This window comes from Pipistrellus hanaki (assembly GCF_964339955.1).
Source record: "Pipistrellus hanaki genome assembly, chromosome: 13".
NCBI classification, from domain to species: Eukaryota; Metazoa; Chordata; class Mammalia; order Chiroptera; family Vespertilionidae; genus Pipistrellus; species Pipistrellus hanaki.
Genome location: NC_140515.1, coordinates 51721119 through 51748606, shown reverse-complemented (window position 1 = coordinate 51748606; position 27488 = coordinate 51721119). Strand labels below are relative to the sequence as shown.

The window sequence follows — 27488 nt, the reverse complement described above, 5'->3', positions numbered from 1 at the left end:
GCACGAAATTCGTGCATTGGGGGGCGGGGGGTGTCCCTCAGCCTGGCCTGTGCCTTCTTGCAGTCTGGGAGTCCTCGGGGGATGTCTGACTGCTGGCTTAGGCCCATAGGGGAAGCGAGCCTAAGTCAGCAGTCAGACATCTTTAGTGCTGCCACGGAGGTGGGAGAGACTCCTGCCACCACCACTGGGTTCACCATCCATGAGCCCAGCTTCTGGCTGAGCAGTGCTCCCCCTGTGGGAGCACACTGACTGCCAGGGGGCAGCTCCTGTATTGAGCGACCGGTTATTCTGCTGTTCGGTCAATTTGCATGTTAGCGTTTTATTATACAGGATGATGAGGAAGGCCCCGGTAGCTCTGATTTCAGGTCTTAAAAAAAACTGGATTACAAAATGATTCATGTTCTGTTTTGCCACTGAAAAACTTTCTGTAAAGCAAGAAAGATCATGGCAAGCTTTTGGGAAATAAACATAAGTGAATTACAGATTTGGAATCCTAAATTCCACCCCCTGACAGAACCATTTAAAAATTTAAATTTGTCAAACTATTGAAAATTATTAGAAGTTCGGCCTTAAAAGTGGCGGCTGTTCGATGGTCGCATTTTTCTTCAGATTTCTCACAGGGGCTGTGTGAAACGTGACGAAGAATGCAAGCTCAGTTTGCAGCATGCTTCCCACGGTGCCCGCATCAACATGTCTGAGATGAGACGAGGCCTAGAGTCACTCAAATTCCCAGACCAATAATGGGTTCTAGATGAGATTCTAGAAGCTGCTCACTTGCCTAAACACCAACAGTGTAAGATGTGGGGTACCAGGTCCGAATGGACAGCAATGCATCCATTTTCGCCGTAAGTGTGTTCCTTTAGAAATGCAGCCAGTCCCAGGGTTATCAAATGGCAGGACTGGTTCCTGGGCTCGCCCAGTTCTGTGTTCCTGGAGAGACCAGAGGCTGACCAGCTTGTTAAACCGATGGCTTCCTCTGAGGCTGTTCACACCTCCTAGCGAGGCTGCCCGGGGCCCCACAGCAGGCTCACACAACAGAATCAAGGGAGCCAGTGTTTTCTCTGTTGTCCCCGGGGACAGGGTTCCGTTCAGGGCACATTCTCACTGTGCCTCTGACGAAACAAGCAAATAAACTACACGGTTAAAGACAGAGCTGTGAACAAGGCAAATCTGCATGCTAATGAGCAGACACAGTCCACCAGTGCCTCACGTCTGAAGTCCGTGATGAAAAATGCCAGGAGTGCAGGCCTGCCCATGCCACGGTCCCTGGCAGCGTGCGCTATGACTCCTATTGCGATGTGTTTGCATTTCCACTGCTGGCCAACGGGGCCCAGAACACTTGGAAATGGAAAAAAGAGAAACTCTGAACCTCCAGAAAGGTCAGCTTGCCCTCGGAGCAGAGTTCAGTGGATTCTCCTTTGATCCAAACGGATTATGCAAATACTTTCCCCACCATCCAGGAGGTCTGTGCTCTGTTCCCCGAAGCCCGAAACAGGAGCTGGGTCCTCCTTTTCCCAGGCCTGGATCCTGGCTGGTAACGGACTTACAGCTACAGGGCTGTTTGGGGGCCACAGTCCTGCTTTCCAGCAATGCCAGCAGCACAGATGCCCTGGACGTCCCCTGCCAGGGGGGTGAGCCCATCCTGAGGGACCCCTGCCCACTCCAGACCAGCAGACATTGGGCAGAGCTGCCGGCTCTGTAGGAGGGGTGAACAGAGACACAAAGCCAGCGCCACTGCGAGCCAGCAGGCACTGGGACAGCTCTGGCTGCGGCCTCGGCTGGCCCCGCGGCCTCTGGCTAATGTTAATCCCAGGGATCATGCTGCCTGCTGCCAGGAGGCGCTTGGAGGGGTGGGTGCTGGGACACTTGCACATAAAGGTGGACGGGACGTTTAAAGACGTGAAGGGCCTTAAACTTGTCGTCAAGCTTCTTATGTTACCCGCCGGGTGGGTGGCTGGTGGGGGAAGAGGGGGAAGAATGAGGAGGGAGGAGGGCATGAGTCCCCGTCGCTGAGCCTTCACCCTGCATCTCAGAGCTGGGGAGACCGGAGGTGGCAGGGCCACTGACTCCAGGCAACACACGCAAATCCAAGGCACGGTGTCCCCTGCAGAGCACCTCTGTTTTCTGGCCACCCAGGCCTGGGCTACTCACCCCGTGATGGACGTGTCCACTTCGTGCATGAGCGGCACCCTCAGCGTGAGGGTGTTGTCGTGCAGGGCCTCGGAGCGCTCCGTGTTGCCGCTGCGGGGGATGCAGAACGGTCAGCACCAGGTCTCCCGTGCTCCCTGTCAGAGCTCAATCTGCATCCCTTCCCCTCACCCCATCCTGCCCCATGGCCGCTCTGCTCCTGATTCATCCTCAGCCCTGTTTTGGGGCCCTGTACAGAGTCACAGGGGGCACACTATGGCCTCAGTGGTATTCCCCCTCACAAAGATGTCCCGGGGAGCTGCCCCCAGGGAACACCAGAGGGGAAGAGAGACAGGAAGGGGAGGAAGACAGGGAAGGCATGTGTCCCAGGAGGGGAAGGCTGTGAGCGACTGACTGGCTGGGGAACTCCGGGAGGCAGTCTTCCCAGCGCAGGGCATGGGGGCTGGGGGGGGGGGCATTAACTCCCGGGCCCCTGCCCTGTGCCCCCAGGTGAGTGGGCTCCGGACAGAGGAAGCCTCAGGCGGGTGATGAGTGCCGGGAGCAGGTGAGTGCCCAGGGGTATGGATGGGCACTGGCAGACGGAGTACCCATAGGTGCCTGTTCCATGAACAGCAGACCAGCAAGGTTAGGGCACTGCAGCCAGGAAGGGATGTGGCGGGCATCACAGCCATTTCCCACCTGGAGGCGGCGCCCTTCTTCCACAACAGGCAAGCCCAGGAGAGCCCGCCCCACCCACCCCACCCCCACCCCGTCACCACCCATGGTTGGAAGCTCCCGCGGTGGACTTGAAGCTACAGTGTGTCCCTACAGGCATCCCCTTTGGGGCGAGAAAACACGAGATTGGGATTCTTGTGAGGTCATCCTGCAAAGGCAAAGGCAAAGGCATGGGGGCAGCGGCTGCTATGCCAGGGATTCCCCTCCCGGGACAGGTGAGGAGCAGAGGGATTTGGTAATGGGCCCAGGGACCCAGAGCAAACCAGGGCAGCCCGACTCCTCCACAAGCAGGGCTTTCCCACTGGGAGTCCCTTGCCTGATAGGAGGGTTGGGGGCTTGTGGGGAGAAATGGGAAGAAGGAAGAGGAGAAAAAGACGTGAGAAGACCTAGTTCCCCTTTACTATTTAATTACTAGATCTCCAATATGAATCGAGATGATTATTCCAGGGGAGTGACCGCCTTTGGTAAAAGGCATGGCTGTTGGGTGCATGTCGCTGGATCTGGTATCGATGGTTGTTTCTATCACATGGTGTGACTATGGGGCTCCGGCAGCAAGCCAAGTTCACCCCCCAGGATGGATACGAGTCTCCCAGACCCGCTGAGGTCCTCGCACTTCTCCCATCACACCGTTCCCTGCCTGTGTGCAGAGTTCCCGCCCCCGCCCCCTTCCCCCCATTCCCCTACTGCCTTCCTCTCCCACCCAGCAAGTGCTGAATGCAACACTACTTAAATAGCCCTCACATCCCCTCTCCCCCTCTCTCCGATTGTTCTGAAACAATGGCGCTCCGTGACCCTGACCCCAGACTCCTCATCCATCTTCCGTCTTCCCTCTATGGGGTGACACCCATCGCTCAGAGGGCAACCACCACCGTTTGCAAAAGCAGCAGGTGCCTCGCTCCTTTGCCCTTCCTTCCCGGGGCAATGACAGCCGGAGGAGACAGGAGGCCCGCACACACGGATGGGGTGGCAACCCCCCGCCTGCCCTCCCCCCCCCCCCCCCCCCCCCGGCATCCTGCCAGGTCAGCGGAATCAGTTCCTGCTGGAAGCACTGCCCCTTGCCCTGCCATGTGTCCAGCCACCTGTGGCCGCTGGCAGCTCAGGCCCAGCAGTGTCGCCTGTCATCAGGGGACCGCTCCAGACGGAGCAGAGTTGAAAAGTTGAGATAAAAAGGCCAGACATCAAAAGGCTCCCAGTCATCCAGTGAGCGAGCGTGGGACTGGGGACGCGGCCCCGCGGCCGGCAAAGAGCGGCGGCTGAGAGGGGAGCTCTTGAGAAGCTGTTTACTCTCAACATTGTGTCCTCCTGAGTCCGCACGTGGGCAAGAGGCCTCCAAGAGGCTTCCAAAGGGTGGTGACGGGAAGAAGGCGGGACCCTAGCTTTCAAGATAAGGAGCTTTGAGGAGCTTTCCATCACAGCGGCAGCGGGAAGAGGAGGGCTGCGGGTGCCCTCGGGGGCAGTCAGACCAGATTGGCACCAAAGTCTGGAAAGGCTCTGCTGTGCATGTAACAGATAATGCAGCTTCCTGGACATTGGTGACTCCAAGAATGGGGGGATCTGATCTTTAATAGTTAAGCTACCGATGCTAGGGGGTCTCCCCATGCCACACAGAAGGAGGTGTTCTTGCAATTACTGTTACTAGCGCTGTATTTGGTAAACAGTAGCTTAATATTTGGTAAATATTTGGTTAATGGATGTTTGCCAAGTGAAAATGCGCCCCAGAGGGCAGACTCAACAGCAGAAGGGAAGGTATCTCGGGCCGCCTACAGGCTGAGGTTGAGCTGGGTTTTCCCTTTTCCAAAGGGTAAGAGTCAGCTTTGAACCTGCAGAGCCCAGTGGGCGCTCACTGCACCCGTTAACCTAGGCCTGGCCTGGCCCACAAGCCCTGCTGTGAGCCTGGAGGGCTGAGAAGCAGCCCAGGAAAAGGGGAGAGGGCCAGTAAGAGTAAGATGGCACCCCAAGGCAAGTTTCCCTCCACACTGTGGTTATGGATTTGTGAACTTGCTCAGAGACTTGCCTTGGAGACTTGCAGGATTTTGCATCACCCAAGAGTGACCTGAGAATGCATAGGACCCTCCTAGATGACCTCCAAGGACAGGGAGAGACAGTAGCTGTGCAAGTGGAATTAGACAAGCACCCCCCTTTCCCGCCCGCCCCACCCCGAGATCTTCTTCCCCCGGCGCTTTGGGGCTTTCTCTCGCATAACCATTTCCTCAGCATCCTGGGCACCATGGCGAGTGCCCAGGATGCCGGAACCTTTCGGGTTCCGGCAGCACTCGCCTTTGGGAAAGAAAGCTGAAACCCCTCTTACCTCTGAGCAGTAATGATGAAGCTGAGAACTTCTTCTTCTCCAGACAGATGGCTTGTATCGAAGATCACACTGAATTCATACTAAAGAAAGAGACACGGCGTCAGCAGGCATCCCACATAAACGGTTAGCTACAACCGTCCCCGCTTGTGACCCCTGGAAACTCAAGCTTTATTTGTATGCACATATGTTTTATTAATGTTTTTATGTATTTTAGAGAGAGAGGGGGAGGGAGAGAGAGAAACATCAATGTAAGAGAGAAACAGCGATCCGTTGCTCTCCATTCCCACCCCAACCAGGGGTTGAACCCATACTTGGGTAAGTGCCCTGACGGGGAATTGAACCAGTGACCTTTCAGTACACGGGGCAATGCTCAACCATCTGAGCCACACTGGCCAGAGTTGTATGCATATCTTTTTGATTGTCGGTCCTGAGACACAGCTTTAACAGTAAAAACCATGCTACCAAGAGGCACACGGTCCTTTTCAACAACTGAGGTTCTCTTTGGGAAGTGATGTTTGTCTCTTAAACCAGGACTTTCTAAATTTCACTTACACACGTGTTCCAAATTTTTGGCCACCTCTGCATACTGTATCCCCTGTGATATGTGCTTAATATTTTTATTGCCTCACTCACCTTGTCTAAAGACTATTTTAAAAGGAAAATGTATACCACTATCACAGACGGGATTCTAAGATCACTTGCCATAAAAAGAAGGTAGTCATTAACTAGGTGCAATGAAAACAAAGCCATGCTGACTTTCATTGCCTGCTGAAGGCTCTGAGCCTCAAGTCTGCTCTGTTTTGGTAAGAGGGAGATAAACAAGTGACAGTGAGGTGCTAGAGGTATGTCACACTACTGTAGACCTTATCCTAGATGGGGTCAGAATTGAAAAAGCATTGTAAAGGTAGTAACTTTCTCACTGTAAGAATCCATGTTGTTTAGTGCTGTGTCCATATGTTACCCTAAAATCATCTCAGGTACCTCCAGTGGTGAGCATCCTGGTACCTCCAGTGGTGAGCATCCTGTGATTTGGGGAACATTGCCCTAAGTGCGCGCGCGTGCGCGCGCACACACACACACACACACACACACACACACACACACACACACACGTATATATCAGGCATGTGTAGGAATGTGGGAAGAACCCTTGGATTGGGGTTAGAGAACCAGGCTCTATCACAAACTGACCATGTGATCATTGTCAAGACACTTAATCTATTTGCATTTCAATAAAAAGAAGAGGGTGGACAAAATGGTTCTTAAATTCCTTTAAGCTCTGAGAGTGTGTGACTTATTTAGCGCCTAAATGGTTAGCTTCCTTGATGACTAATTCTAGGCTCCAGTCTAACGTTGTAGGACTGGAATCTACTGAACTGCATGCTGCCTGAAAGGACTGGACCTTGGACCGTCACACTGGGCCATCATCTACAGGGGCCACTGAACATCCTTATCTAGACAGACATTTCAGGGGTCAGGCCAGGAAGCAAAGCTGGACGACACAAAGGAAGGAAAGTCAAGGGTCTCGTCCCAGCAAAGCGTCAGAACTGGCAGGAGATGTGAGCACACTGGACACCAAGGGGAGGTGAGAAGCAAAAGATCTGGGCAAGAAGCCAAAAACGGAGACGGAGGCCTGGGAGAACAGAAGGTCAGAGACACAGCTAACCAGAGTTAGCCGGCTGGGCAGTCATGATGCTCAGCAGGTGGTCTGGAGCCCAATGACCCACAGGGTCTGGGGGACCAGGAAGGGCAAGCCAGGCTGAGGACAGAGGGAGCGTGTGTCCTTGCCGAGTCCCTTCTTGAGCTTTTTCCAGGGACTTTTCCCCAGATCCCCGACTCTACGTTTACCCTTGCCACCAGGTCTCAACCTCTGTATGTGGGAGGACGGCAGCGCATCCCCAGACAGGGAAATAAAAGTCAATATTCCAACATTCATACTCCTGTCGGTTCCATATTTTAAAAATTAATTAATTTTGACCAAATTTTATGTCCCAGATTTCAATATTGCCTTTTTTTTTTTTTTTTTTTCATTTTCATAATGACCTTCTCTTTATGGCAAGTGATTCCGGGTCTATTTGTGTCTGGGATATAAATTCTTTAAAAATAACCTTTAGACTAAAACCTAAGGCACACCTTAGGTTTGATTTGGGATGTAGACTGAATTTCATAATAAAATGGCAACTGTGAAAAATCAATTGTCTATTGCTATTGCTCAAAAGGTTTCCAATAACTTGGTGTATGATGTACCACCTACATGACTATTGGACATGGGACCATTATATGGATTTCCACGGTTCAGGGTACTCCTTCCTCATCTGACATGGAGTCTAACAGAACTTGGCCTCTATTCTGCCAGCGACTAGTAACTCTTATTCTCAGGCCAGCCACCTTGAGGTTTCCCTCTTCCTGGGATGCATGTGGGCAGCTGAGAACGAGAACCAGAAAAAGGCTCAGAAATCATGGATGTTAAGAGCCACAAACTTTTGGAGCAATGAGGTTCTTCCAATGAGGCTGATGGGTTCCATGGTTTTTAAGAAATGAGTAAATCTATTTTACCTCTATACCAGTGGTCGGCAAACTCATTAGTCCACAGAGCCAAATATCAACAGTACAACAATTGAAATTTATTTTGAGAGCCAAATTTTTTTAAACTTAAACTTCTTCTAATGCGACCTCTTTAAAATAGACTCGCCCAGGCCGTGGGATTTTGTGGAAGAGCCACACTCAAGGGGCCAAAGATTCCGCATGCGGCTCGCGAGCCGCAGTTTGCCGACCACTGCACTAGAACATTTCCAAAATTGGTTTATTAAACAGCTACCATGCGCTGGGGCCAGAAAGCCTTAGGGATTAAAATATTTGATTCTATGACATAGGCAGGAGAGAAGGACCAAGCTCTCATTCATTCTAGGTGGGGAAAAGATAGACAAAGGAAGATAACCTTTTCTTCAAATCATAGCAGAAAAAATAGCTTCCATTTCGTAAGGCAGGCCTGGCCTTTCAGACTCTAGTGTTGTCTCCAAAAATCGCATCTTCCACGTACGCCTCTCTGCATCTCCTTATAAGGATGGCACCTGTGAGCATGCCCCGTGAATGTCTGAATACACTGTGCCCTGGTATTGCTTGAGCTTAGAAAATGCGGCTTCTTATACATATCTAAATGGCTGTCATTTCTTTTACTTAAAAAAGCGAAGTGCAATACAACTGTTTATGTTTTAAGCCTTTGAAGAAGTCTCTTAAGAAAACTGTGAGTGCCCAGGGGACTCCGGATTGTAGGTCACTAGGCCAGACCGCCCACATTGTGTCCTATGTTGCCTCTGGGACTCAAAGTGGCGGGCAATGTCCCAGAAAAAAATCATTTCAAGGAGGCCAACCAGATGCTGCCTGCCAAACTGCTCAGACCATGCTGTGTCTCTCACGTTTGGGGCATGTCATGTGGGCCGAAGAGAAAGACCACGTGACCGTGGCCCCTCTGGAGTAGACTGCAGGAAGAAACCTCGGGGGAGGCAGCTGGCGGAGTCAGGGGCTGGTGGCAGGGGCTGGGAGCTGCTCCCAAGGAAATGCCCCACTCCACCCCTTACCTTCGACTGGGACCTCATGAAAGGGAATCCCACGCTGCATTTGAGGAAGTCCGATTCCAGCAGTTCACAGGAAATGCCCATTTCCTCCTGGAAGAGAGGAAAACACCAACAGATGGGCCGGCTGCACAAGACGGATGCGGACACGGCCTCGGGGAGGCAGATGGAGACTTCGGCAGACACAGTCCGTCGTTAGTTCCCAGACAACAGCCACTGTTGGCTGTGGGGGGACGAGGAGCCTCTGACCAGCACGAGTCCCAGGCCTCCCCTGGTGCCCATCCTTCTGCTGGTTCCCTGGGAGGACAGGTGCAGGGGACAGAACCACTCTTCATTCTTCACTAACATGTGCTCTCTTGGGACACGGGATGGGGCCCCATGTGAGCTGGACACCTCCTACGGTTAGGATGAACAGTCAGTCCCGTTGTCTCTCTGGCCCCTTTCTCCTAAGCCCACGCCCCAAGACCTTGCTAGTGTAGGAAAGTCAAGCTCTAAGAAAATGACACCCACAAAAATACAGGGATTCTTTCTACAGCCCCAAGATGTGAGGAGGGCTGAACAGCTCCCCTGCAAGCCTGCCCGGGCTGGGTCAAGGGCAAGGACAGGTTAGCCCAGCCGCCATGGTCTCTTCATGTGGTGGCCCAAGAACCAGGGGAGGGGCACAGGGAGCTGCAGTTCCAGAGCTGCCCTTGGAACCTGGGGACATGTGTTGGCAATTTCCATAAGGAAAACCAGAGGATAATTTCTCAGATGTTGTCTCAAGACCCGAATATCCCAAAACGGGTCCTCATGGTTCCCTGTGGCCTTTGGTCACCATCCTCTTCCTCCTACTCCTCACCCCGGAAGCAAATGTCCACAACTGGCCCAACGAAAAGCTACTCTGAATTCTAGCTCATTGGCTTGTGGGCCTCAGGGGCAGCAAGCCCGGCCCAGGGTGACCTTCGCTCTTGTTTCCCTGGGACAGTCCTGGTTCATGTCTGTCATCTGGGTGTAATTACTCTCAAGAGCGTCCCGGCATAGACATAAATTACGTGATGACTCAACCCCTCCAAACTCCTTTTGTAACGCTCAAGCACTCGCTGGAAATGCCTTTCACGCCAGGAGAGAGGTTTTCAATGTAAGTCCAAGGGCCTGTCTGCTCTTGACGATGTACTGCCCCGAAGACATCTTTCGGGTGTGCATGTGTGTGCGAAGGAGGGACTGTGCCTTCACAGATGTACACTTAAGGGACCTCGGTTCGCTTAGCTTTGCCTGAGACAGCTCTGGATTAGTCAAGAGCTGCTGAATGACCTCACGCCTGCTAATTCCAAAATATGAGAACATAACATTTAAAGCAGCATCGACAGTATTAATCCAAATCTCTCTTCCTCGCGGCCTAATGGAAATTACAAAATCCTGGATGGGTCTCGGTGGCGATAAGCAGAGAGAGCGAGAAGCAAAGACGTCTCTAGGAATGAGCGCGCTCAGAGGCTGGCTCGTGCTCCTGAACGATGCTCCAGACTGGATGCCAGGGCTCGCCCTCCTGCCACCTGTCAGCGCCAGTCCAGCTTCCTGTGGCTACTGGAGCCGCCCTGACCAAAAGGCTCTTTCATGCTAAGCCCTGCTCTCCGACCACAGTTCTGTCTGGGAGGCATGACACCCTCCCCCACCAGCATTCTGCAGCCTACGACCGACACGGTGCAGGAGGCCGCCCTCCGCCTCCAGGTGGGACCAGCTGTGTCGGGCAACTCATGAGCCAAAGTCTCGCCAGAACTGGCCAGACAGACTCCGGCCGAGCGCACAGACCCCTTTGGCTCCTTCCTCCTGTGCCCCTCATTCCTCTTCTCCCAAGAGCATTTCCCCAATAAATCCCCGGCACAGGAATCCCCATCTCAGGTTCCGCCTCTGACGAATCTGACCTCAGAGAATATGCGTCACAGACGTGGCTCGGGAAGGAGAGCCACTGGAACTCGCTGGGCATCTGCTACCAGGTGGGGAGAGGCGACAGGAGGGGACTTACACCTGCTGAGATCGTTTCTTAACTGTCACTTATAACACTTGTAGGGCTCCCCCATCAGGGGAGCTCTTAGCCTCCAAGAAGCCTCTGCACCCCCTTTGTCTGGTTTCAGATCAGGCCGAGGTATAACCTTAAATACCAGGGTCAGGAAGAAGCCACGTACCCGGCTGGGAGTCAGGCGGGCACACTGTAGGCACAGAGACTCAGAGAAGTTTAAAAAAATGACTTCTGGGAGAAGTGAGGAAACTCAGCTGTCCCCTGCTTTAGGCGACATTGGTGGATAGTGTTCCTTTGGGGGTTGCATCTTACCTCTGCCGGGCCACTGGTGCCCACCAGGAGGCATAAGGGGGCGATCCAGGAACTAGGCTTCTCCTTGGATCTGGTTCCTGCCATGTCCCTGGAGAACTTGACTTGAGCATTATTGCAAAACTCCGGTTATCAGCTCTCAGCCCTCCGGAATGTGGGCCAGTGAGTGAGCTGCCTCTCCTTGGACCCTGCCTGCCAGCCAGTGTGGACATCTGGTCACCCAATGCACACACAGGGTAAGTGTGCCACCGCAGAAAACAACACCCTCGCTGAACAAGACCCAGGCTTCCACGAAATCCATGAACGTTGTGTTGGAAAACAGCTCCCACCACGGAGACCACTGGTAGACCTGGATCTGGCAGCGATGGGTCAGTTACCTGCTGGAGAAACCACAAATTTCTCCAGATGATAACTCACTAAGCTGCGTCAGAAGATTCAAATAAAAGTATCCAAGGAGCCCTTGGACAAACCATACCATTGTAAAGAAGACCTTTTTGTGACGATGCTTAAAAAAAGGCAAACTAAAAAAATAAAAATGAAAAAAAAGGCAAACTATAAAGCCAAGAAAATGTTCCTTTATGACATCGGAGGGATGTTCACCTCCCAACGCCACCCATACAGCATGCAACGCTTTCTTTCGTTTCAGAAATAGGTGCTCCGGCCCTTTAAAGATGCTAATAAAGCAAGTGAGCGCTTGCCTCAGGCCTGAGATACCCTTGACAGTTATAATCACACTGTTACACAAGCTGTTACCCGGAGGATAACGTAAACTGATCTTCATAATTTTTAGTTTCATTTTTCAAGGGAAGTTCCAATCAAAACTTTTAAAAACTTTTACTATGCAATTTTGGACCCTATTTTAAGAAGAGTCACAGAACCGGCTTTCCCCCACAATCCCACTTCTCTTCGGCGAACAAGGACATCCGATGCTGTACAACGCTATCGGGGTTTCTCCCTGGAGATTGTAAGTGATTCAATTAAAAAAAAAAAAAAATAAATAAATATATATATATATATATATATATATATATATATATATATATATATATTTTTTTTTTTTTCCCCAGTTTTTAACCAACACATGTTACATTCAGGATCAGGAAACCACCGATTAACATTATTTATTTATTTACTTAAATATGTTTTTATTGATTTCAGAGAGGAAGGGAAAGGGAAAGAGATAGAAACATCATCAATGATGAGAATCATTGATCAGCTGCCTTCTGCACGCCCTCCCGGGGGATGGAGCCCACAACCCAGGCACGTGCCTCCTCCTGGTTCATTGGTCTACCTTCAACCACTGAGTCACGCCAGCTGGGCCCAATGAACATGGTAAGGACCTAATAAGGGAAAGCTTGGTTTGGGCACCTCTGTTTTCTTGGCGCCTGGCATGGAGCTGGTCCCTGAGGAGACCCCGAGTTTGCATGGATCACATGACCGGGCCCCGGCTCCTCAGGGATTCAGATGAAGGGGCTGAAGGAAGCAGCTCATTGGCTGGTCTGCCTGGCATGGCAGCTGCTTGCCTTGGCATGGCCCCTCTCTTTTCCAGACATACCTCGGCTGTCCTGGCCCCAGGAGCGCCGCCAGGGGGGCCGAGCTCCAGCCCTGTGTGTAGCGTGCGGCGGTTGGCAGGAAGGACCCGATCGTGAGGCTGGGGGCCTCTGTGGCTCTGGGGCTCCCGCCTCCCGATCACACAGCATTTGGTTTCACGATGGAGCGGGGCTTTATCTGACCACCCACACACTGCTCTTTGGGGTGCGGCGAAGGCTGGTGCTGGGCTCATGCTCAGTGCCAGGGTGCGTCTGAAATTTAATTGACCGCTTTCCACTTCCCACACGTGTTTGTCCAACTGAAGATGACCCCAATGGCCCCATGACTGTCAGCCAGGGGGCCCCTGGGAGCTGGTTAGAGCTGCCTCCATGTTAAGTCAGTGAACAGAGAATTCAGCTGAGTTTTGGTGGCATTTTACGCCAGGCTCCATAATCGACTGAGGAGCCAGAGGCAAGCAGGGCTTCCCAATACCTTGGCCCAATGAGTTAACTCCTAGGGGAAACCTCACTGGCCCGACTCAGCGGTGACTCAGCCCGAGACTCACCAGAATAAACAGTCGCGCTCAGAGGAGAGGCCTCTGGGACAAGGCCCTCGGAGTCCTACCCGGGAGGAAAGCACATGAGCTCGCACATGGGAAGTACACGCATTTTAGCATTAGTGTTGCAACTTTTTTTTTTTTAAATGTGTTTTTTAAAAAATTGATTTTAGGGAGATAGGGAGGGAGAGAGGGAGGGAGGGGAAGAGGGAGGGGAGAAAGAGAGAAACATCGATGTGAGGGAGAAACATCGATCGGTTGCCTGCTGTATGTGCCCCTCCTCGGAAGGGAAGCAGAACTCAAAGAAGTTGTATCACTTGCCGGGGGTTTCCTATTTGGCACTGGGAGAGTGGGCCAGAGGGGTTGTGGGGTGGGGAACACCAGGTCCCCTGGAACCCGCAGAAGTGAGGCTGACCAGGTGGGGAGCACAGGCCCCATGAACCTGGAGCACACAGGGACTCGAGCACAGATGCCAAGACTGGCCGGTGGCCAGCCAGGCTGGGCAGCGGTTACAGACCTGCTGCCGGTTAGGCGCTGGGACTGCACAGCCGGGGAGCCAGAGGTGGTGATCCCGCCGCGAGGGGATGTGGAGGAGCGGGGCAGAGGAAGTGCTGCAGAGCAGGTGCTTTCTCTACAGTTTGTCAAAACCCCCATTTGAAGGCAAAGGCCCAGACTCTCCTGGGCTTGTTCTTTCCAAGCTTGAAAAAGCGAAGGGTGAAAATGAGTGTCGGGGAGAGAGAAACCACACAGTTGTTAACGCAAACTTCCCTCCAAAGCCAAGCATTAGAAGCGAGAGGGTGCACTTTAGTTATTTAATTTTTTAAAATCTATATTGTTGGAAGTATTACATATGTCGCCCTTTCTCTCCCACGGACCTTTCTAGCCCCGCCTCCTCCACTCCCCTGCCCCAGGCCTTCACCACACTATTGTCTGTGTCCATGGGTTATACATATGTGCCCACAGGTTCTTTGGTGAATCTCTTCCCACCCAGCCACCCTCCCCCGCCTTCCCTCTGAGGTCCGAAAGTCTGTTCCCTGCTTCTATGCCTCTGAGTGCACTTTAATCCACAGGCTGGAGGGCATGTTGGGGTGCCGGGTTGGGAGGGCACTGGGGAGCAAGGATCTGGTCCAAGTGGGGACAGGGGACTTGTCCCAAACAGGCCTCTTGCCTCTTACAAAAAAGTGCTTTGAAAGCTTGAAAACAGATGAAAATAACCTTACACTTTAAAAACCAATACGAAGTAGGAACGACTTGAATCAACTGTCTTATTCCTGTGACACGCCTCTCCCTGGTGCACTTCCTGCTGAGAGCGCATCCTGATACTTTCCCGGAGGGAACTAAGCCAGACAGAAACACTTTCCCCAGCGTCTGCCCCCTGCGGGACCACAGGAACAGGAGCCTGAGAATCTACACAAACAAACAAACAAAAACAATCCCACCAGCCCGAACCAAGAGCCCGAAGGGAAGAGGCCGGCAAGCCCTGCCTTCCTTCTAAGGCCCGAGTAGTGGATCTTCACCCGGGATGCTTGGCCTCCGGTTCCATGGAGTCAATGAGCTTATTATTAGATTTGAAAAGAAGGCTTCTCTTCTAAGAGAATACATTCCCCAGAGCCTGCAAATTCCTGATCGGCGAACTAAGAGTCCCAAGTTGAATTCCATCTCGTGAATCCAATTATTCTGGTTTTCCATCACGCTTCTCCTTTGCCCTGCAGGCTGGACTGAGGAGCATGAGGCGGGGCCCTCTCCTGAAATGACTGGAAAGAATGCACCGCCGTGGCACAAGGACAGCTTACCAGTGGTGTGTGGACGCCAAGGTTGTGTGGGAGTCGAGTGGCCGAGGGGCCGGTAGGAAGGTCTTGGCCAGGATTCTCGATACTAGAACTGTACACCCAGTGGAGAGGCCCATCCCATCTCCAGACACACGCAGCCCCTGCCCACGCATCACCGACTTGTGAACGGTCTTGCTGCCGTTGTCACGGAAGCTCGGTCCTTGGGCCCACAGCATCAGCACCACCTGGGAGCTTGTGTTGACGCAGAAGCTCGGAGCCACCCGCTGACTCAGAACCTGAGCTTTAACAGGAGCTCCAGGTCGAGAAGCGCTGCTCTCCATCACGGATCCCACCCACGTCTCCATGGTAACCTGACATCAACCATGGAGACTGCCGCCCTCTGGCCCTCCGCCCTGCAGAAAACTAAGGCCCCTGCTGATGCCACCTGAGGGCTAGCGTCTATGTGAGGGCACACTTTTCTGGAGGCAAGGACCCGCCCGTTCATGGGATCCTTCTCTGGGCAGACAGACTCTGGGATGAGGATTGGGATGCAAGCAGTGTGTCTGGAAGGTGATCTCAGGGTCCTCCCTGAGGGAGCGGGGACGTGTGCCGCTAACTGGGGAGAAAGGTGGGTGCTGCCCTTCAATTCCCGCCTCTCCTTGGCTGAGAGGTATCCGGGGGACAGCACTATCCGGTGCCTCCAATTCCCTCGGTGCCTGAATGCAGCTAAGCACTCGGGAAAGGCGGGCAGAGACCCGGGCAGGCCTCCGCCTGCAGGGGAGCGGCCACAGGGGGTCACCAGGGAGGGTGGAGGGAGCACAGGGCATTGACAGCGGCCTCCCCATCCCCTCCCCTCTGCACAAGCAGCAAAGCTGTGGACTGAGAACGGAGGTTGGAGGCAGCTACCGATGAGCCTCCCAAACCCCGACCCCGGCTGAACCTCCCAAGCCCCCTCTCCCGGGGCTGCACGCCTGGAGCGCGTCTCCACTGCGCACACTGTGGGCTCACGGTGCCCATCTCGGCGGGTGGCTGCTTCTGCTCTCTTCTCTCCGGTTGGCACACCCACATCTCAGGACTCTCCTTAAAGAACCGGTGACCTTTTTTTAGGAGAGCCCCACCCCCCTGCCCTCCAGCTGCCACAAGGTCTGCTCCCACCTCCTCCCACCCAAGGCAGCCTCTGGGAGAGCCCTGCCCGCAGCTGTCCCGCACTCTGTGCCACAGGCTGCCCCGGCAAATCTCCCCACACCAGGCACGTCCTCACGTAACGTCATCCGCTTAAAGCGAAACCTGTTGTAACCCCGGCTACTGGATATGAATAAGAGTTCCGTTCCTAAACGCTCATCCACGAGATAACGGAGTGTTGGGTGAGATGACGTGATTGGAGGACCCGCTGTACTCTGTTCATTTTTGCCCCAAAGCCTTGAAGGCCATGAAGGACGAAGACCCTTCACGGACTCTCAGGAGCACTCCCGCCCCCCGGGAGCCAGGGGTGCCTTGCACAGCGTGGCAGGCTGTTCCCTGCAGGAGACCTGGCTGAGGGGGAGAAGGGGCTGAAACCAATCCTTTCGCCAAGCCCGGCACCTGGCAAAAGGCCGCGGACCACCAGAGGGGGCACTTCGCTCCAATTTGCGCAATGGTGCTAAAAAGACCACAGTGGCTCTGCGGGAAGTTTTGTTAAGAAGACCCAGATGGAAGCTTCACGGTGGACCCACTGAATCAGAGCACGCGGCTCGGGCCAGCGTTTGCTGAAAGCTCCCTGGGTGGTCCCCAAGTGAGGAACCTTTCAACGTGAGGCTGCGTTAACATCCTGACTCAAGGGGCCCATCGCGGGCTCCCTCCTCCATCCTCAGGGAGGAAGCGGGGCCAGGAAAGATGGATGTAGCATCACCTGAGCAGGTGTTCTGCACCAGCCATGGATACACGGGTGCCACAGGGCTAGCACAGTCACTGCCGTTTTGGAGACCAAGAGACTGAGCCAGCTGGTGTGGCTCAGAGGTTAAGTGTTGACCTATGAACCAAGAGGTCACGGTTCAATTCCCGGTCAGGGCACATGCCTGTATGGGAGGTTCAGTCCTCAATGGAGTGGGGGCGTAGAGGAGGCAGCTGATCAATTGATGTTTCTTTTTTTAAAAAATATATTTGTATTGATTTCAGAGAGGAAGGGAGAGGGAGAGAGAGATGGAAGCATCAATGATGAGAGAGAATCATTGATTGGCTGCCTCCTGCATGCCCCCTTCTGGGGATCAAGCCCACAACCCAGGCATGTGCCCTTGATGGGAATTGAACCTGGGACCCTTCAGTCCACAGGCCAATGTTCTATCCACGGAGCCAAACCAGCAAGGGCTCATCACTGATGTTTTTCTTTCTCTCTCTCCTTCTCCTTTCCTCTCTGAAATCAATAAAAATATATTTTCAAAAAGAAGAGATTAAGACCCAGAGGGTACAAGCAGTGCCTTGCTGGGGTCCTAACTTTGGTGAGGACAGAGTACCTGTCCCTTTGCCTCTCGCGGCTTCTGAGTCACAGACTGGAGGACAGACTGTGCCTGCCCACCAAGCCCGGGGCAGGGGCAGAGCAGCGACTCCGGGGGGCAGGGTCCGCTCCAGTGCGGGCACCCCTCCTGCTGCCGCGGAGGAAGTGCATCCATCCACTCGGCGAGTGTTTCTGATTTTGCCTCAAATGGGAAACAGCTTCCACAGAATACTTCTCATGGAGGAGACACGTATGTTTTCTGTTACGCATTACATTCCTTTGTTCCTTCCCTCGGTTAATAATTATTTATTGAGCAGCCCCGATGGGCCACATGCCTTTCTAGAGAGTCCCGCTGTCTCCAAGGGGGTGTTCCCAGCCGGGGAGGGGAGGACCAGGCTGCTTGAAGGAGGACTCCCGTACGTACACTGCTGTGTGACGAGTGTGTGGGCAAGGCACGCGAAGAGTTGGGACCCACATCCCTTTCTTTACAAGAGAGGCCTGGCTTCCCCCCGGCCCCCCGGCTCTGAGTCCCATTTCACAACTCCCGAGCATCACTACTGTGTCACCTTTCCTTTTTATTGGCTAAAAAATAAACCGCCACGTTCTTTAAATGACGAGATCTAGGACTGGGCAGAGCGAGTGATGTACCAGAGTCACACCGGTACCAACTTACTTCGGTATGAAAACCGAGTCCATCATTCGAATGCCTCGATCAAAAATGATGACTAATGACAACAACAAAAATACCATTCGTGACACGGCAAGATCCAGCTGAAGGTCCTCTCATGCAGATCGGTATCCATCCAGCCGACCAAAAGGCTGAGCACGGTCCCTGTGGCGAGCTCAGGAGTTGTGCTGTTATTATTATTTATTTATTTATTTTTATCTAAAAACTTTTATTTATTTTTAAATATTTTGTTGATTTTTTTTTTTTTTTTTTTTTTTTTTTTTTTTTTTTTTTACAGAGAGGAAGGGAGAAGGACAGAGAGCTACCGTAGAAACATCGATGAGAGAGAAACATCGACCAGCTGCCTCCTGCACAGCCCCCACCGGGGACGTGCCCGCAACCAAGGCACATGCCCCCGACCGGAATCGAACCCGGGACCTCCCAGTCCGCAGGCAGGTGCTCTATCCACTGAACCAAACCGGTTCTGGCATTATTTTATTCAGCAGATACTCCTGCACGAATCTCATGGGCCAGGCCCCGACGTCTGGCATCTCCCGGTCGTGGCAAGAAGCCCTTCTGCTAAATACCAACCATCGAGGAATTGTCTTGTAGCCAACCTAACAGAGAAGCATGTCCCGGCGAGGGCTCAAGCCTTCGGAAGCTGAGTGTGAGGAGGACAGACAGGGAGCACCGGCTGGTGCCGAGGACCCTCAGACTGCACACACAGCAAGCGACAGCCCGACACCGAGACCCTGGGGATCAGCACACAACCGGCACTGCCGTGAGCCAGTCTCGCAGCCCTCGGTCCCGAAGGACCCGCGGAGGCAACTCCAGGCTGAAGGCATGTGTCCCCTGTGTGCTTTCCAGAAGAGTCCGGGGAGGCGGGCTCGGTGCTCTAGGGTTACCCTTGGTGCTCTGCATATTGGGAGCCAGCATGGTCCTCGAACTGGCCTGCTGCTGGAAAGGACTTAAATGCACCAAGAGTTGGCTGTTGGAACAGTTGGGTGTTAAGTTCAATCTGCGAGAGAGCGCTTTGTGAAAACTGTGTGATTTTTTTTCCCCCACCCTCATGGTTCCTTACAAAAAGCTGCAGGTCCATAAGACTGCCTGAGCCCCGTCTGTTGGCTCGGAACCTGCTGGAATATATGGGATTTATGACTGTGTCAGCCGCCGGCTCCGCTGCGGGGGAGAACGGACGGATTTATTACTTCCCAGGCCCCAACCCTGCAGAAGTAATCTGTTAGTCAGCAGTTTCTGCGTCTCCATCTGTCATTTTCCAGGGGTCTCTCCCGCACAGGAAGGACATTGCTGTTCCTTTTCTTCTCCCTTTGAGTGTGTTTCCACTTCTCTTGCTTTCCACGTGTTATTTTGTGTGTGTGTGTGCGTGCGTGCGTGCGTGCGTGCGAGAGAGAGAGAGAGAGAGAGAGAGAGAGAGAGAGAGAGACAGAGAGAGAGATTTTTAATATATTTTATTGATTTCAGAGAGGAAGGGAGAGGGAGAGAAACATCCATGATGAGAGAGGATCATTGATCGGCTGCCTCCTGCATGCCACCCCCTGGGGACTGAGCCCGTAATCCAGGCGTGTGCCCTGACTGGAAATCCTCTGCCCCACACTGCGGCCCTGAGACTGCCTGGCTGGCGGGCATCCTGCTCAGACACACCTGCGAGGACTGCAGAGGGAGGCCTGTGTCCTGGGCGGGGCCCCTGCGGGGAAGGTGACGCTTCACATGGTAAATCCAGGTCACAGACTCTGGTCTGAGTGGGTTTCCCACCAGAAATAGGAAACGCAGACGGCGTCTCATCTGCCTGAGGACCCAGGGTGTGCGCGGAGCCCGGACAGACAGAGGCGAAGTGTGCCCCCAGCGGAGTGGCCCGACGTGGCAGGAGGCCCTCGCCGGCAGCCAGCGTGCCCACTGCCCCCCACCCCGGGCAGCTGCTCCTTTGTGAAGGGCGCTCAACGGGCTTTTCATGAAGAGCAGGAGTTTGCTTTGGCGCGAGGTTCAGACTTCCTGCCCCGTTCAATGACCTCACGGGGGCGGTGTGGAAACCCCCGCACCCCCTCCCCAGTGCCAACAATCTCGGTCTCACAGCTCGCTTTCTGCTTGTTTCTTGTCTTCTTAATTTGAGGCCCTTCTCCCGCCTCCTTCTGTGGCTCTCTATCCCCTCCTTTGTATGTGGAGACCAAAGGCCGTCCCTTCAGTTAGAACCTTCTAGAAGGGGGGCTCTGGAGGAGAGAGGCTCTCTGTAGTGAGCACCAATTCTGCATCTCTTCAGCAGATGAAGTGTTTTTTAAATTGATTTTTTAAAATATGTTTTATTGATTTTTTGCAGAGAGGAAGGGAGAGAGAGAGAGCTAGAAATGTCGATGAGAGAGAAACATCAACTAGCTGCCTCTTGCACACCCCCCACCGGGGATGGGCCCGCAACCAACGTACATGCCCCTGACCGGAATCGAACCTGGGACCTTTCAGTCCGCAGACCGACGCTCTACCACTGAGCCAAACCGGTTTCGGCTAAATTGTTTTTTTTTAGAGAGAGACATCATTGGTCGGCTGCCTCCTGCATGACTGCCACAGGGGATGGAGCCTGCAGCCCGGGCATATGCCCTGACTGGGAGTTGAACTAATGACCTTTTGGTTCCTGGGTTGATGCTCAGCCACTGAGCCACACTAGCTGCAAAATTTTTTTAATCCTCATGTAAGGATATTTTCCCCATTGCTTTGAGAAAGTGAATGGGAAGGAGGGAAGGTAGGAGGAGAAACATTGATCTGAGAGAGATACACTGATTGGTTGCCTTCCGCACATGCCCCGACAGAGGCTGAGGCGCTAACCTGCAACCCAGGTACATGCTTTTGACTGGAAATCAAACCTTATGGTGCATGAGCTAACGCTCTAACTGTTGAGCAGCACTGCCAGGGCTTCCGGGTAAATTTTTAACTGCTGATCAATGACACCGGGAAAAGAATTCTGGGTTTAAATCTTACAACGAGGCAGTACAAAGAGAGGAAAGAAAATGTCACTTGAACTTTGAACCAATCCAAGCTCCCCTCATTTCTGTTGCCCAGGGCTGAGTCTTCTCAGCGTTTCTGAGAAGGGGTTTTCCTAACTAGAAAGTCTGTCTCCTCCGGCCAGCGGCCACCATCCATACCACTATCTCTAGACACTTCCAGAGCCACTGGCCACGTCCTGGAGCTTCAAGTGGCAACTTACCATGGCCAGTAGGCTCTCAGAAGTCAGGCTGGGTGGGCACAACCTCTGCCGTCATCACTGTGAGCTGGGCAGGAAGCGTGGAGCCCAGAGTTTCTCACTCTGGTCAGCCCAGTTCCTGCCTCGGGGAAGACAATGCCACAGAGGACCTCTGTTTCTTGTCACCCATATCCACCGGGTCTCTGGTTACCCGCCACCCACCACAAATCCCTGTGGGGGCATCTCCTCCCCACTCAGCCTGAGGACGGCACTCCATCAGACTGTCCCCTGAGAGGCGGGGCCTGGGACCCAGGCTTCAGCCAGTTAGACCCGTGGTTGGCAAACTGCGGCTCGCGAGCCCCATGTGGCTCTTTGGCCCCTTTGAGTGTGGCTCTTCCACAAAATACCACAGCCTGGGCGAGTCTATTTTGAAGAAGTGGCGTTAGAAGAAGTTTAAGTTTAAAAAATGTGGCTCTCCAAAGAAATTTCAATCGTTGTGCTGTCGATATTTGGCTCTGTGGACTAATGAGTTTGCCGACCACTGAGTTAGACCAGTGAGGCTCAGTGACCCTTCTGCAAGGGCTTCCGTGAAATGAGGTGACGGACAGCCATTCTGCAACCCTGAGGGGACAGCCTGTCTGAGAACGAAGCCAGAACAACGAGGAGACGCTGACAGACAGAGCTGACTCTGTGACAACATTCTGAGGCCCGACGGCAAGCCGTGGCCGAAGCCAACCCTGGGCTTGTCCAGTTTGCAGAACAATCCAGTGAGATTCCCTTTTTGCCCTCACCAGTTTGGGCTGGGTTCTCCATTGCTTGCCACCGAAAGCAATCAAATCCGATAAAAATCAAGAAAGATACAAACACCAGTCTCCCGGTGTTCTGAGAAGCACGTTACATAAAAGTCCGAGCAAGAACCTCGCCTCAGGCGGGGGAACAGCCCCGGACAGGCCTCTGTTTTGGGGCCCAGTTCCCCTGAGGGGGAAGGGGGGATGGAGTCACCATGGCTCCAAGCACCAACGGGAGTTTGGAGTTTCTCATCAGGAGGTTTTAGGAGGAGAAGCATGGAAGTCCAACCCAAACTGAGGCGACATTTTGGCCACCTGGACCTCTTGCGTCTGAAGAAGCCTCAAAGCAGATCTCCTCGGCCCTCAATGGTGAAGGGGACTTTGTTCACCCATGTCTGGAAGGGGCGCTCAGGCTACAGAACATTTGGGAATGCTGCTGCTGGACCTCAGAGGGCCAAGAGAGTCTCCCTGATTTTAACAAGTGCCAAGTATTGTGGCAGGCACTTACTCACAGTCCCTAACTCTTAAGTCTGCAACATTTGTCCTGAGTAGCTACACATTAGCTACTGATGTCAACTACAGCCATACATGATTTGACACTCCTCCCTTCAAAAGGTGGAGCCTAGTCCCCCTCCCTTTGAATGTGGGCCAGACTTAGTGAAGGGTGGCAGACGTGATGCTCTGTGACTTCCAGAGAAGACCAGAAATAGGAAAGTCAGTCGCCATGTTGTGAGGACACTCAAGCAACCTGTTGGAGGCGCCTGTGTAGTGTGCTCCGCTTCCGCCCTGTATGATCTTCAGATTCAGGATGCAGAGGGAAGACGATGCTGTTCCCAGTCCGTTCTCCCTCCCTCTCTGTGTCCACCCCTCTTTGCCGTTTGACTTTGCCTCCCAGCCCAAGGCAGATTTCATTTCTCCACCTTGAAACTGGGCAGGCCCTGTGCCTTGCTCAACAGGATGCAGCGGAAGGGATGCTGTGCCTGTCCTCAATTCTCATCCCAAGAGGCCTTGAAACTTCCATGTGCTCTGCTGAAACCCTGCCGGAGCCACGGGGGCCTGGGCTGGCCTGCTGGAGGGTGAGAACCGCTGCGGCTACCTCTGCCCCAGACAGCAGCTGGGCCTCAGCTGACCTGCTTCTAACCACAAACGCCTGAGCGAGGTCGGCCAAGGGCAGCCGAGCGGGCCCACAGCTGAAAAACTCTTCCTAGAGTCAGGAGCAATACTTAACAGTTGTGGCATTAAAGCCACTGCACCAGGGGACAGTCTTAGAGTAAGGGCGGGCACGTGGGAGTGACCTAAGCCCCATCTGGCCAGTAGGAAGCACTCAGGAAGGGGTAGCCGTGACGATGCTGTCACATCCCCTTACCCCTTGGGCTATCTGTCAAGCAAAGCCCCAGCCTGTCCACTCTCCACTTTCTAAGATGCTCAGGCTGACTCTTCTTTCCTGGCTAAACCCCAAGGAGAGGCAGAACTGACGCGCACAGGTGGAAACAGACCACAATCGGAGAGAAAGAGTAGGAGGTTAACTGCGAGCAGTAGCACAGACGTTCCGAGGCTCTGATTGGTAAGACCACGTGACTGAGCCCATCCACTAGAGAGGAGGGAAGCCGGGGCCCAGGGAGACGGGGAATGTGCAAGAAACCCTGACACAGGCCCCATTCAATGCATACTTGGGTACCCTGGGGGCTGAGGGATGACCTTCTGAACACAGGAAAACATGCCAAAGCAGAGATGAATGACCAAAAAAAAATGGCCATCCACTTTATTTACCGCCCCCTAGCCTTCAGAGCTGTCATGGGGACTGCAAAGAGAAAGATACGTTAAGAACATGCCAGACACCGATCACTGTCTCACTCAGAAAGATGTAAAGGGCTGGTCAACCTTGAAGCTCTGAAAGGTCAAAGCCAACCACTCCCTGTCTAATTGAGACAGGGTAACTGAAGCAACTTCCCCATCTTGTAATCGTGTAAATCCTTACTGATATGATAATCCCCCTATTACCTGCGTAAGGGCTATGGGTGTTTCCCAAAGCTGCTTAAGGGTAATGGGTGTACCCCACAGTCTCATAAAAGGGATAGCAAGGCCAGAGCCTAGCGGCAGTCCTCCCACTAGAGGTGGGCTCCTGCCTGGCCTCCCATATTGCCAAATTAAATTTCTTCTAGTATCTTCCATTTGTGTGCGGCCCTTCTCCAGAACCCGAACCCTGAACCACGCAGGACGTGAAAGGGGTTTCCACAAGAACACACACACAATCAGAACAAGAAAGGTGTCAGTGAGCTGCCTCCCCCAAGGTCTCCTCACCTGCGGAAGGTGCGGCTGCTCACGGAGGCCCTGCTCACACCGAAAGCAGCTCCTCGGAGAAGCCGTTTCTTAACTAAATATTTACAGACGGCTGAAACACATTTAACGTTTTATTTGAATTGTACTGACCTCTGTGGAGATGTTTTAAACATTTTCAGTATTAATCCTTTCGTAAACACAAGAAACGTGTGATGAAAGTAACCAATCCCTTATTTACCTTCCTTCAAATCCGGAGTTTATTTGTTTAGCTTCAAATAAGGTTTCTGAACAGTATAGCTTCCATGTCATCACTTTCCAGACGGTTTTTTTTCACATTCACATTTTCCCCTCACTTAGACCCAGCGTCCAGAGTAGCGATCAGAAAGAACCAAGGTGCAGATTCGAACCCCCAGCCACCTCCCTCCAGAAGGTAAACTCTTCCCTGCTCTCCTAGTGTTGGAATGCAGAAGGAGTCCCCTGGCGCTTAAGGAGAATCTCAGGAAACTGGCGTGGCCGGAAGAGGAGCTGAGGGAGGCTGCCACTCCAGTGGCAGAAAGCACTTATGGCTGAAGTCAGGCGGTAGGAGCCTGGGCTGGGGCTGGGCATACGCCACAGATCCCTGTGCCACTTCCTCCTGCTCTAACTCTGATTTCCACCGGGCATGGCAGACAGCTCCCTGGGCACCCCATTCACCTGCACCCATGCCGGGGCAGGGTGATCTGTGCCTTCATAGGCAGCGCTCAGCTGAATGGGAATGGGAGCTGGTGAAGAATTGCTCCAGTCTCCTGTCGGGGAGGCCAACCTTTCTGGGCATCTTTTATTCCACATGCTTCTTCTTCTTTTTAATATATATATATATATATATATATATATATATATATATATATATATATATATATATATATTAATGATTTCTTACAGAGAGGAAGGGAGAGGGATAGAGAGCTAGAAACATCGATGAGAGAGAAACATCAACCAGCTGCCTCCTGCACACCCCCCCACTGGGGATGTGCCAGCAACCAAGGTACATGCCCTTGACTGGAATCAAACCTGGGACCCTTCAGTCCACAGGCTGACACTCTATCCACTGAGCCAAAGTGGTTCTGGCTCCATATGCTTCTTGAAAGGTCCAGGCACTGGCAGCAGGGACCTCAGAAACACGCCCTCGAGCTGGCTTTCCCCCCTCCTTCCTGGGAACTGCAAGCCACCTGCCTCACGCCCTCCTTTCAGGCTTTGCAAATGGCAGCAAACCTCAGGCAAAGGCACGGCCTGCACTACACCCCTTTGGGGGAAACGGTGAATCTAAAAGCTCGACAGCCAACTGGGCTGAGAGGGAGATCACAGAGGGAGCTCAGGGGGAGGCGCATCCTGGCAGCCGGAAGGGCTAGCAGGCGAGGTTCTCAAGGACAAACGGCCCTGCTAGACGGGCTTGGCCGTTGTGTGTGCAGGAGGAGGAGAGAGCGAGGGCTTAAGAAATTAACCTGCCTGGGTTCCTGCTCTGCAGAACCAAACCTCCTCCAGTCTTACTTGCACCCCACATTTCCACTCCACCCCCAGGGGCAAGCCCGTCACATGGAGACTCCTGGGCCCTCCGTCCACCTTTCCAGTGTGTGCCGCCTCCATCGGAGAGTCAGGAGGAAGATGGGTGGGTGACTTCAGGAGAGGAAGACTCCCCCTCGGGCCGGGCCCTGCTCCGACACCCCTCCTTCCGAGCAGAGCAGGCCGGGTCCTAGAAAGCGCGGTGAATCGTGCCTTTGACCGAGCCCGGCTGCTCAGTATGCGGACTCTTTCCTCCCGTGGCCCAATTAATTCGGGAGGCGCGGGCGAAGTAAAATGGTTGCTGTATACTTCCAGCCAAGTATACAAAGAAACCTGCTTCCCGAAGCCAAAACTAATACTGCATGCCGAAACGGCCCAGAGCCCGCGCCGGGAGCGGGCAGGGCGGGCATTTCACGGAACACACGTCGTAACCCTGGGCTGGGGAGCCAGCCGGCGTCTCAGGGCCCCGGCCCCGGGCTGCGCTTCCAGAGAAGCCGAAGAAAGGAGGGATTATTCGGAACCTAGATTTGGATTTCTTCACGGGGACCCCCACATGGATAGGCCGCTTGGCTTGGGGACTCTCAACAGACCATTCCCTCTGCTAGGGGCTTGTCCCGTCTGCAAAATGTCACCTGTTAGGTCTTTTATTGCCGTAGCTTCTTCTGACCTCCAAGGACAAGGTTCAGATTTAAAGCGTGGGTTTATTTTATTTTATTTTATTTTATTTTTTTACCACCCCGGTTGTTGAAAATCGGCTGCCGTCATGAACGACCCAGTAACAATCGGTTCTGCGGATGTCTATTTCCCCGGTGGACTGTGAGAAGATTGAGGGCAGGGCCTATGTCTGTTTGCTCATGTATCTCCTATGCCTGAAACATGTTAAACACACAATTTCTACTTGCCGAATGAGGGAATGAATGGCTTTGTGACCCTACTCACGATGGAGACATTTACCAGTACGCCATTCTCAGCACCCACTTCCGCATTTGTATGCTCAGAACGCCCAGGAGGAGAAGTAATCCTTTAGACCACGTGTGTCAAACACAAGGCCCGCGGGCCAAATCCAGCCCGCCAGGCCTTGCAATGTGGCCCGCACCGCGCTGTCATCACTGCACTCCGCTGTCGGTTTATGACATTGTCAGTTTATGACTGTTCAGTAAACCATTCGGCCCGCGATTTAGGCTGGATTTTAGATTTTGGCCCCTTCTCTGATTGAGTTCGACACCCCTACTTTAGACCTTAAGGATATACGTTAATGGTGATCTCTCCAAAGCCCAGTTCTAAATCACCCAAGTGTGGGGCTGGTGTTGTTCATTCCGTCTCCTGTGGATGGAACTTGTCCTTTGACTTACTTAGAGTAACACAAGACAACATGAAGAGCTTTTATCCCATAGGAACTGCAGCTGTCTCTGCAACCCAGCTCACCCATTGCACACCGTACACCGGGAAATGGGAACACGTCACAGGATTCCAGGAGGTACTTGACATCATCCATCATTCGACAACCTACTGATCGCCTCAGTGTCTATAAGAGCTTCAGACCCACCGTGCCACAAGGCCACCAGCATCTTCTCTCCCAGTGGCCCAGGTAAATGTCAAAACAGGGAGGACTGTGTGACCCCACAGTCCCAACCCCATGTGAGGACCAGGCTTTCGCG

At 53.2% G+C, this 27488-nt stretch overlaps 1 protein-coding gene across 1 annotated transcript in view; it reads right to left on the bottom strand.

Annotated features, from left to right (window-relative positions):
- Positions 1 to 27488, bottom strand: part of ITGA9 (integrin subunit alpha 9) — a 247024-nt gene that overhangs the window by 57808 nt on the left and 161728 nt on the right. The window contains exons 19-21 of the mRNA XM_084902785.1: positions 8749 to 8835; positions 5171 to 5250; positions 2152 to 2241 (exon numbers count right to left, since the gene is read on the bottom strand). Coding sequence (XP_084758911.1) covers positions 2152 to 2241; positions 5171 to 5250; positions 8749 to 8835 — 257 coding nt within the window. The remainder of the gene's footprint in view (positions 1 to 2151; positions 2242 to 5170; positions 5251 to 8748; positions 8836 to 27488) is intronic.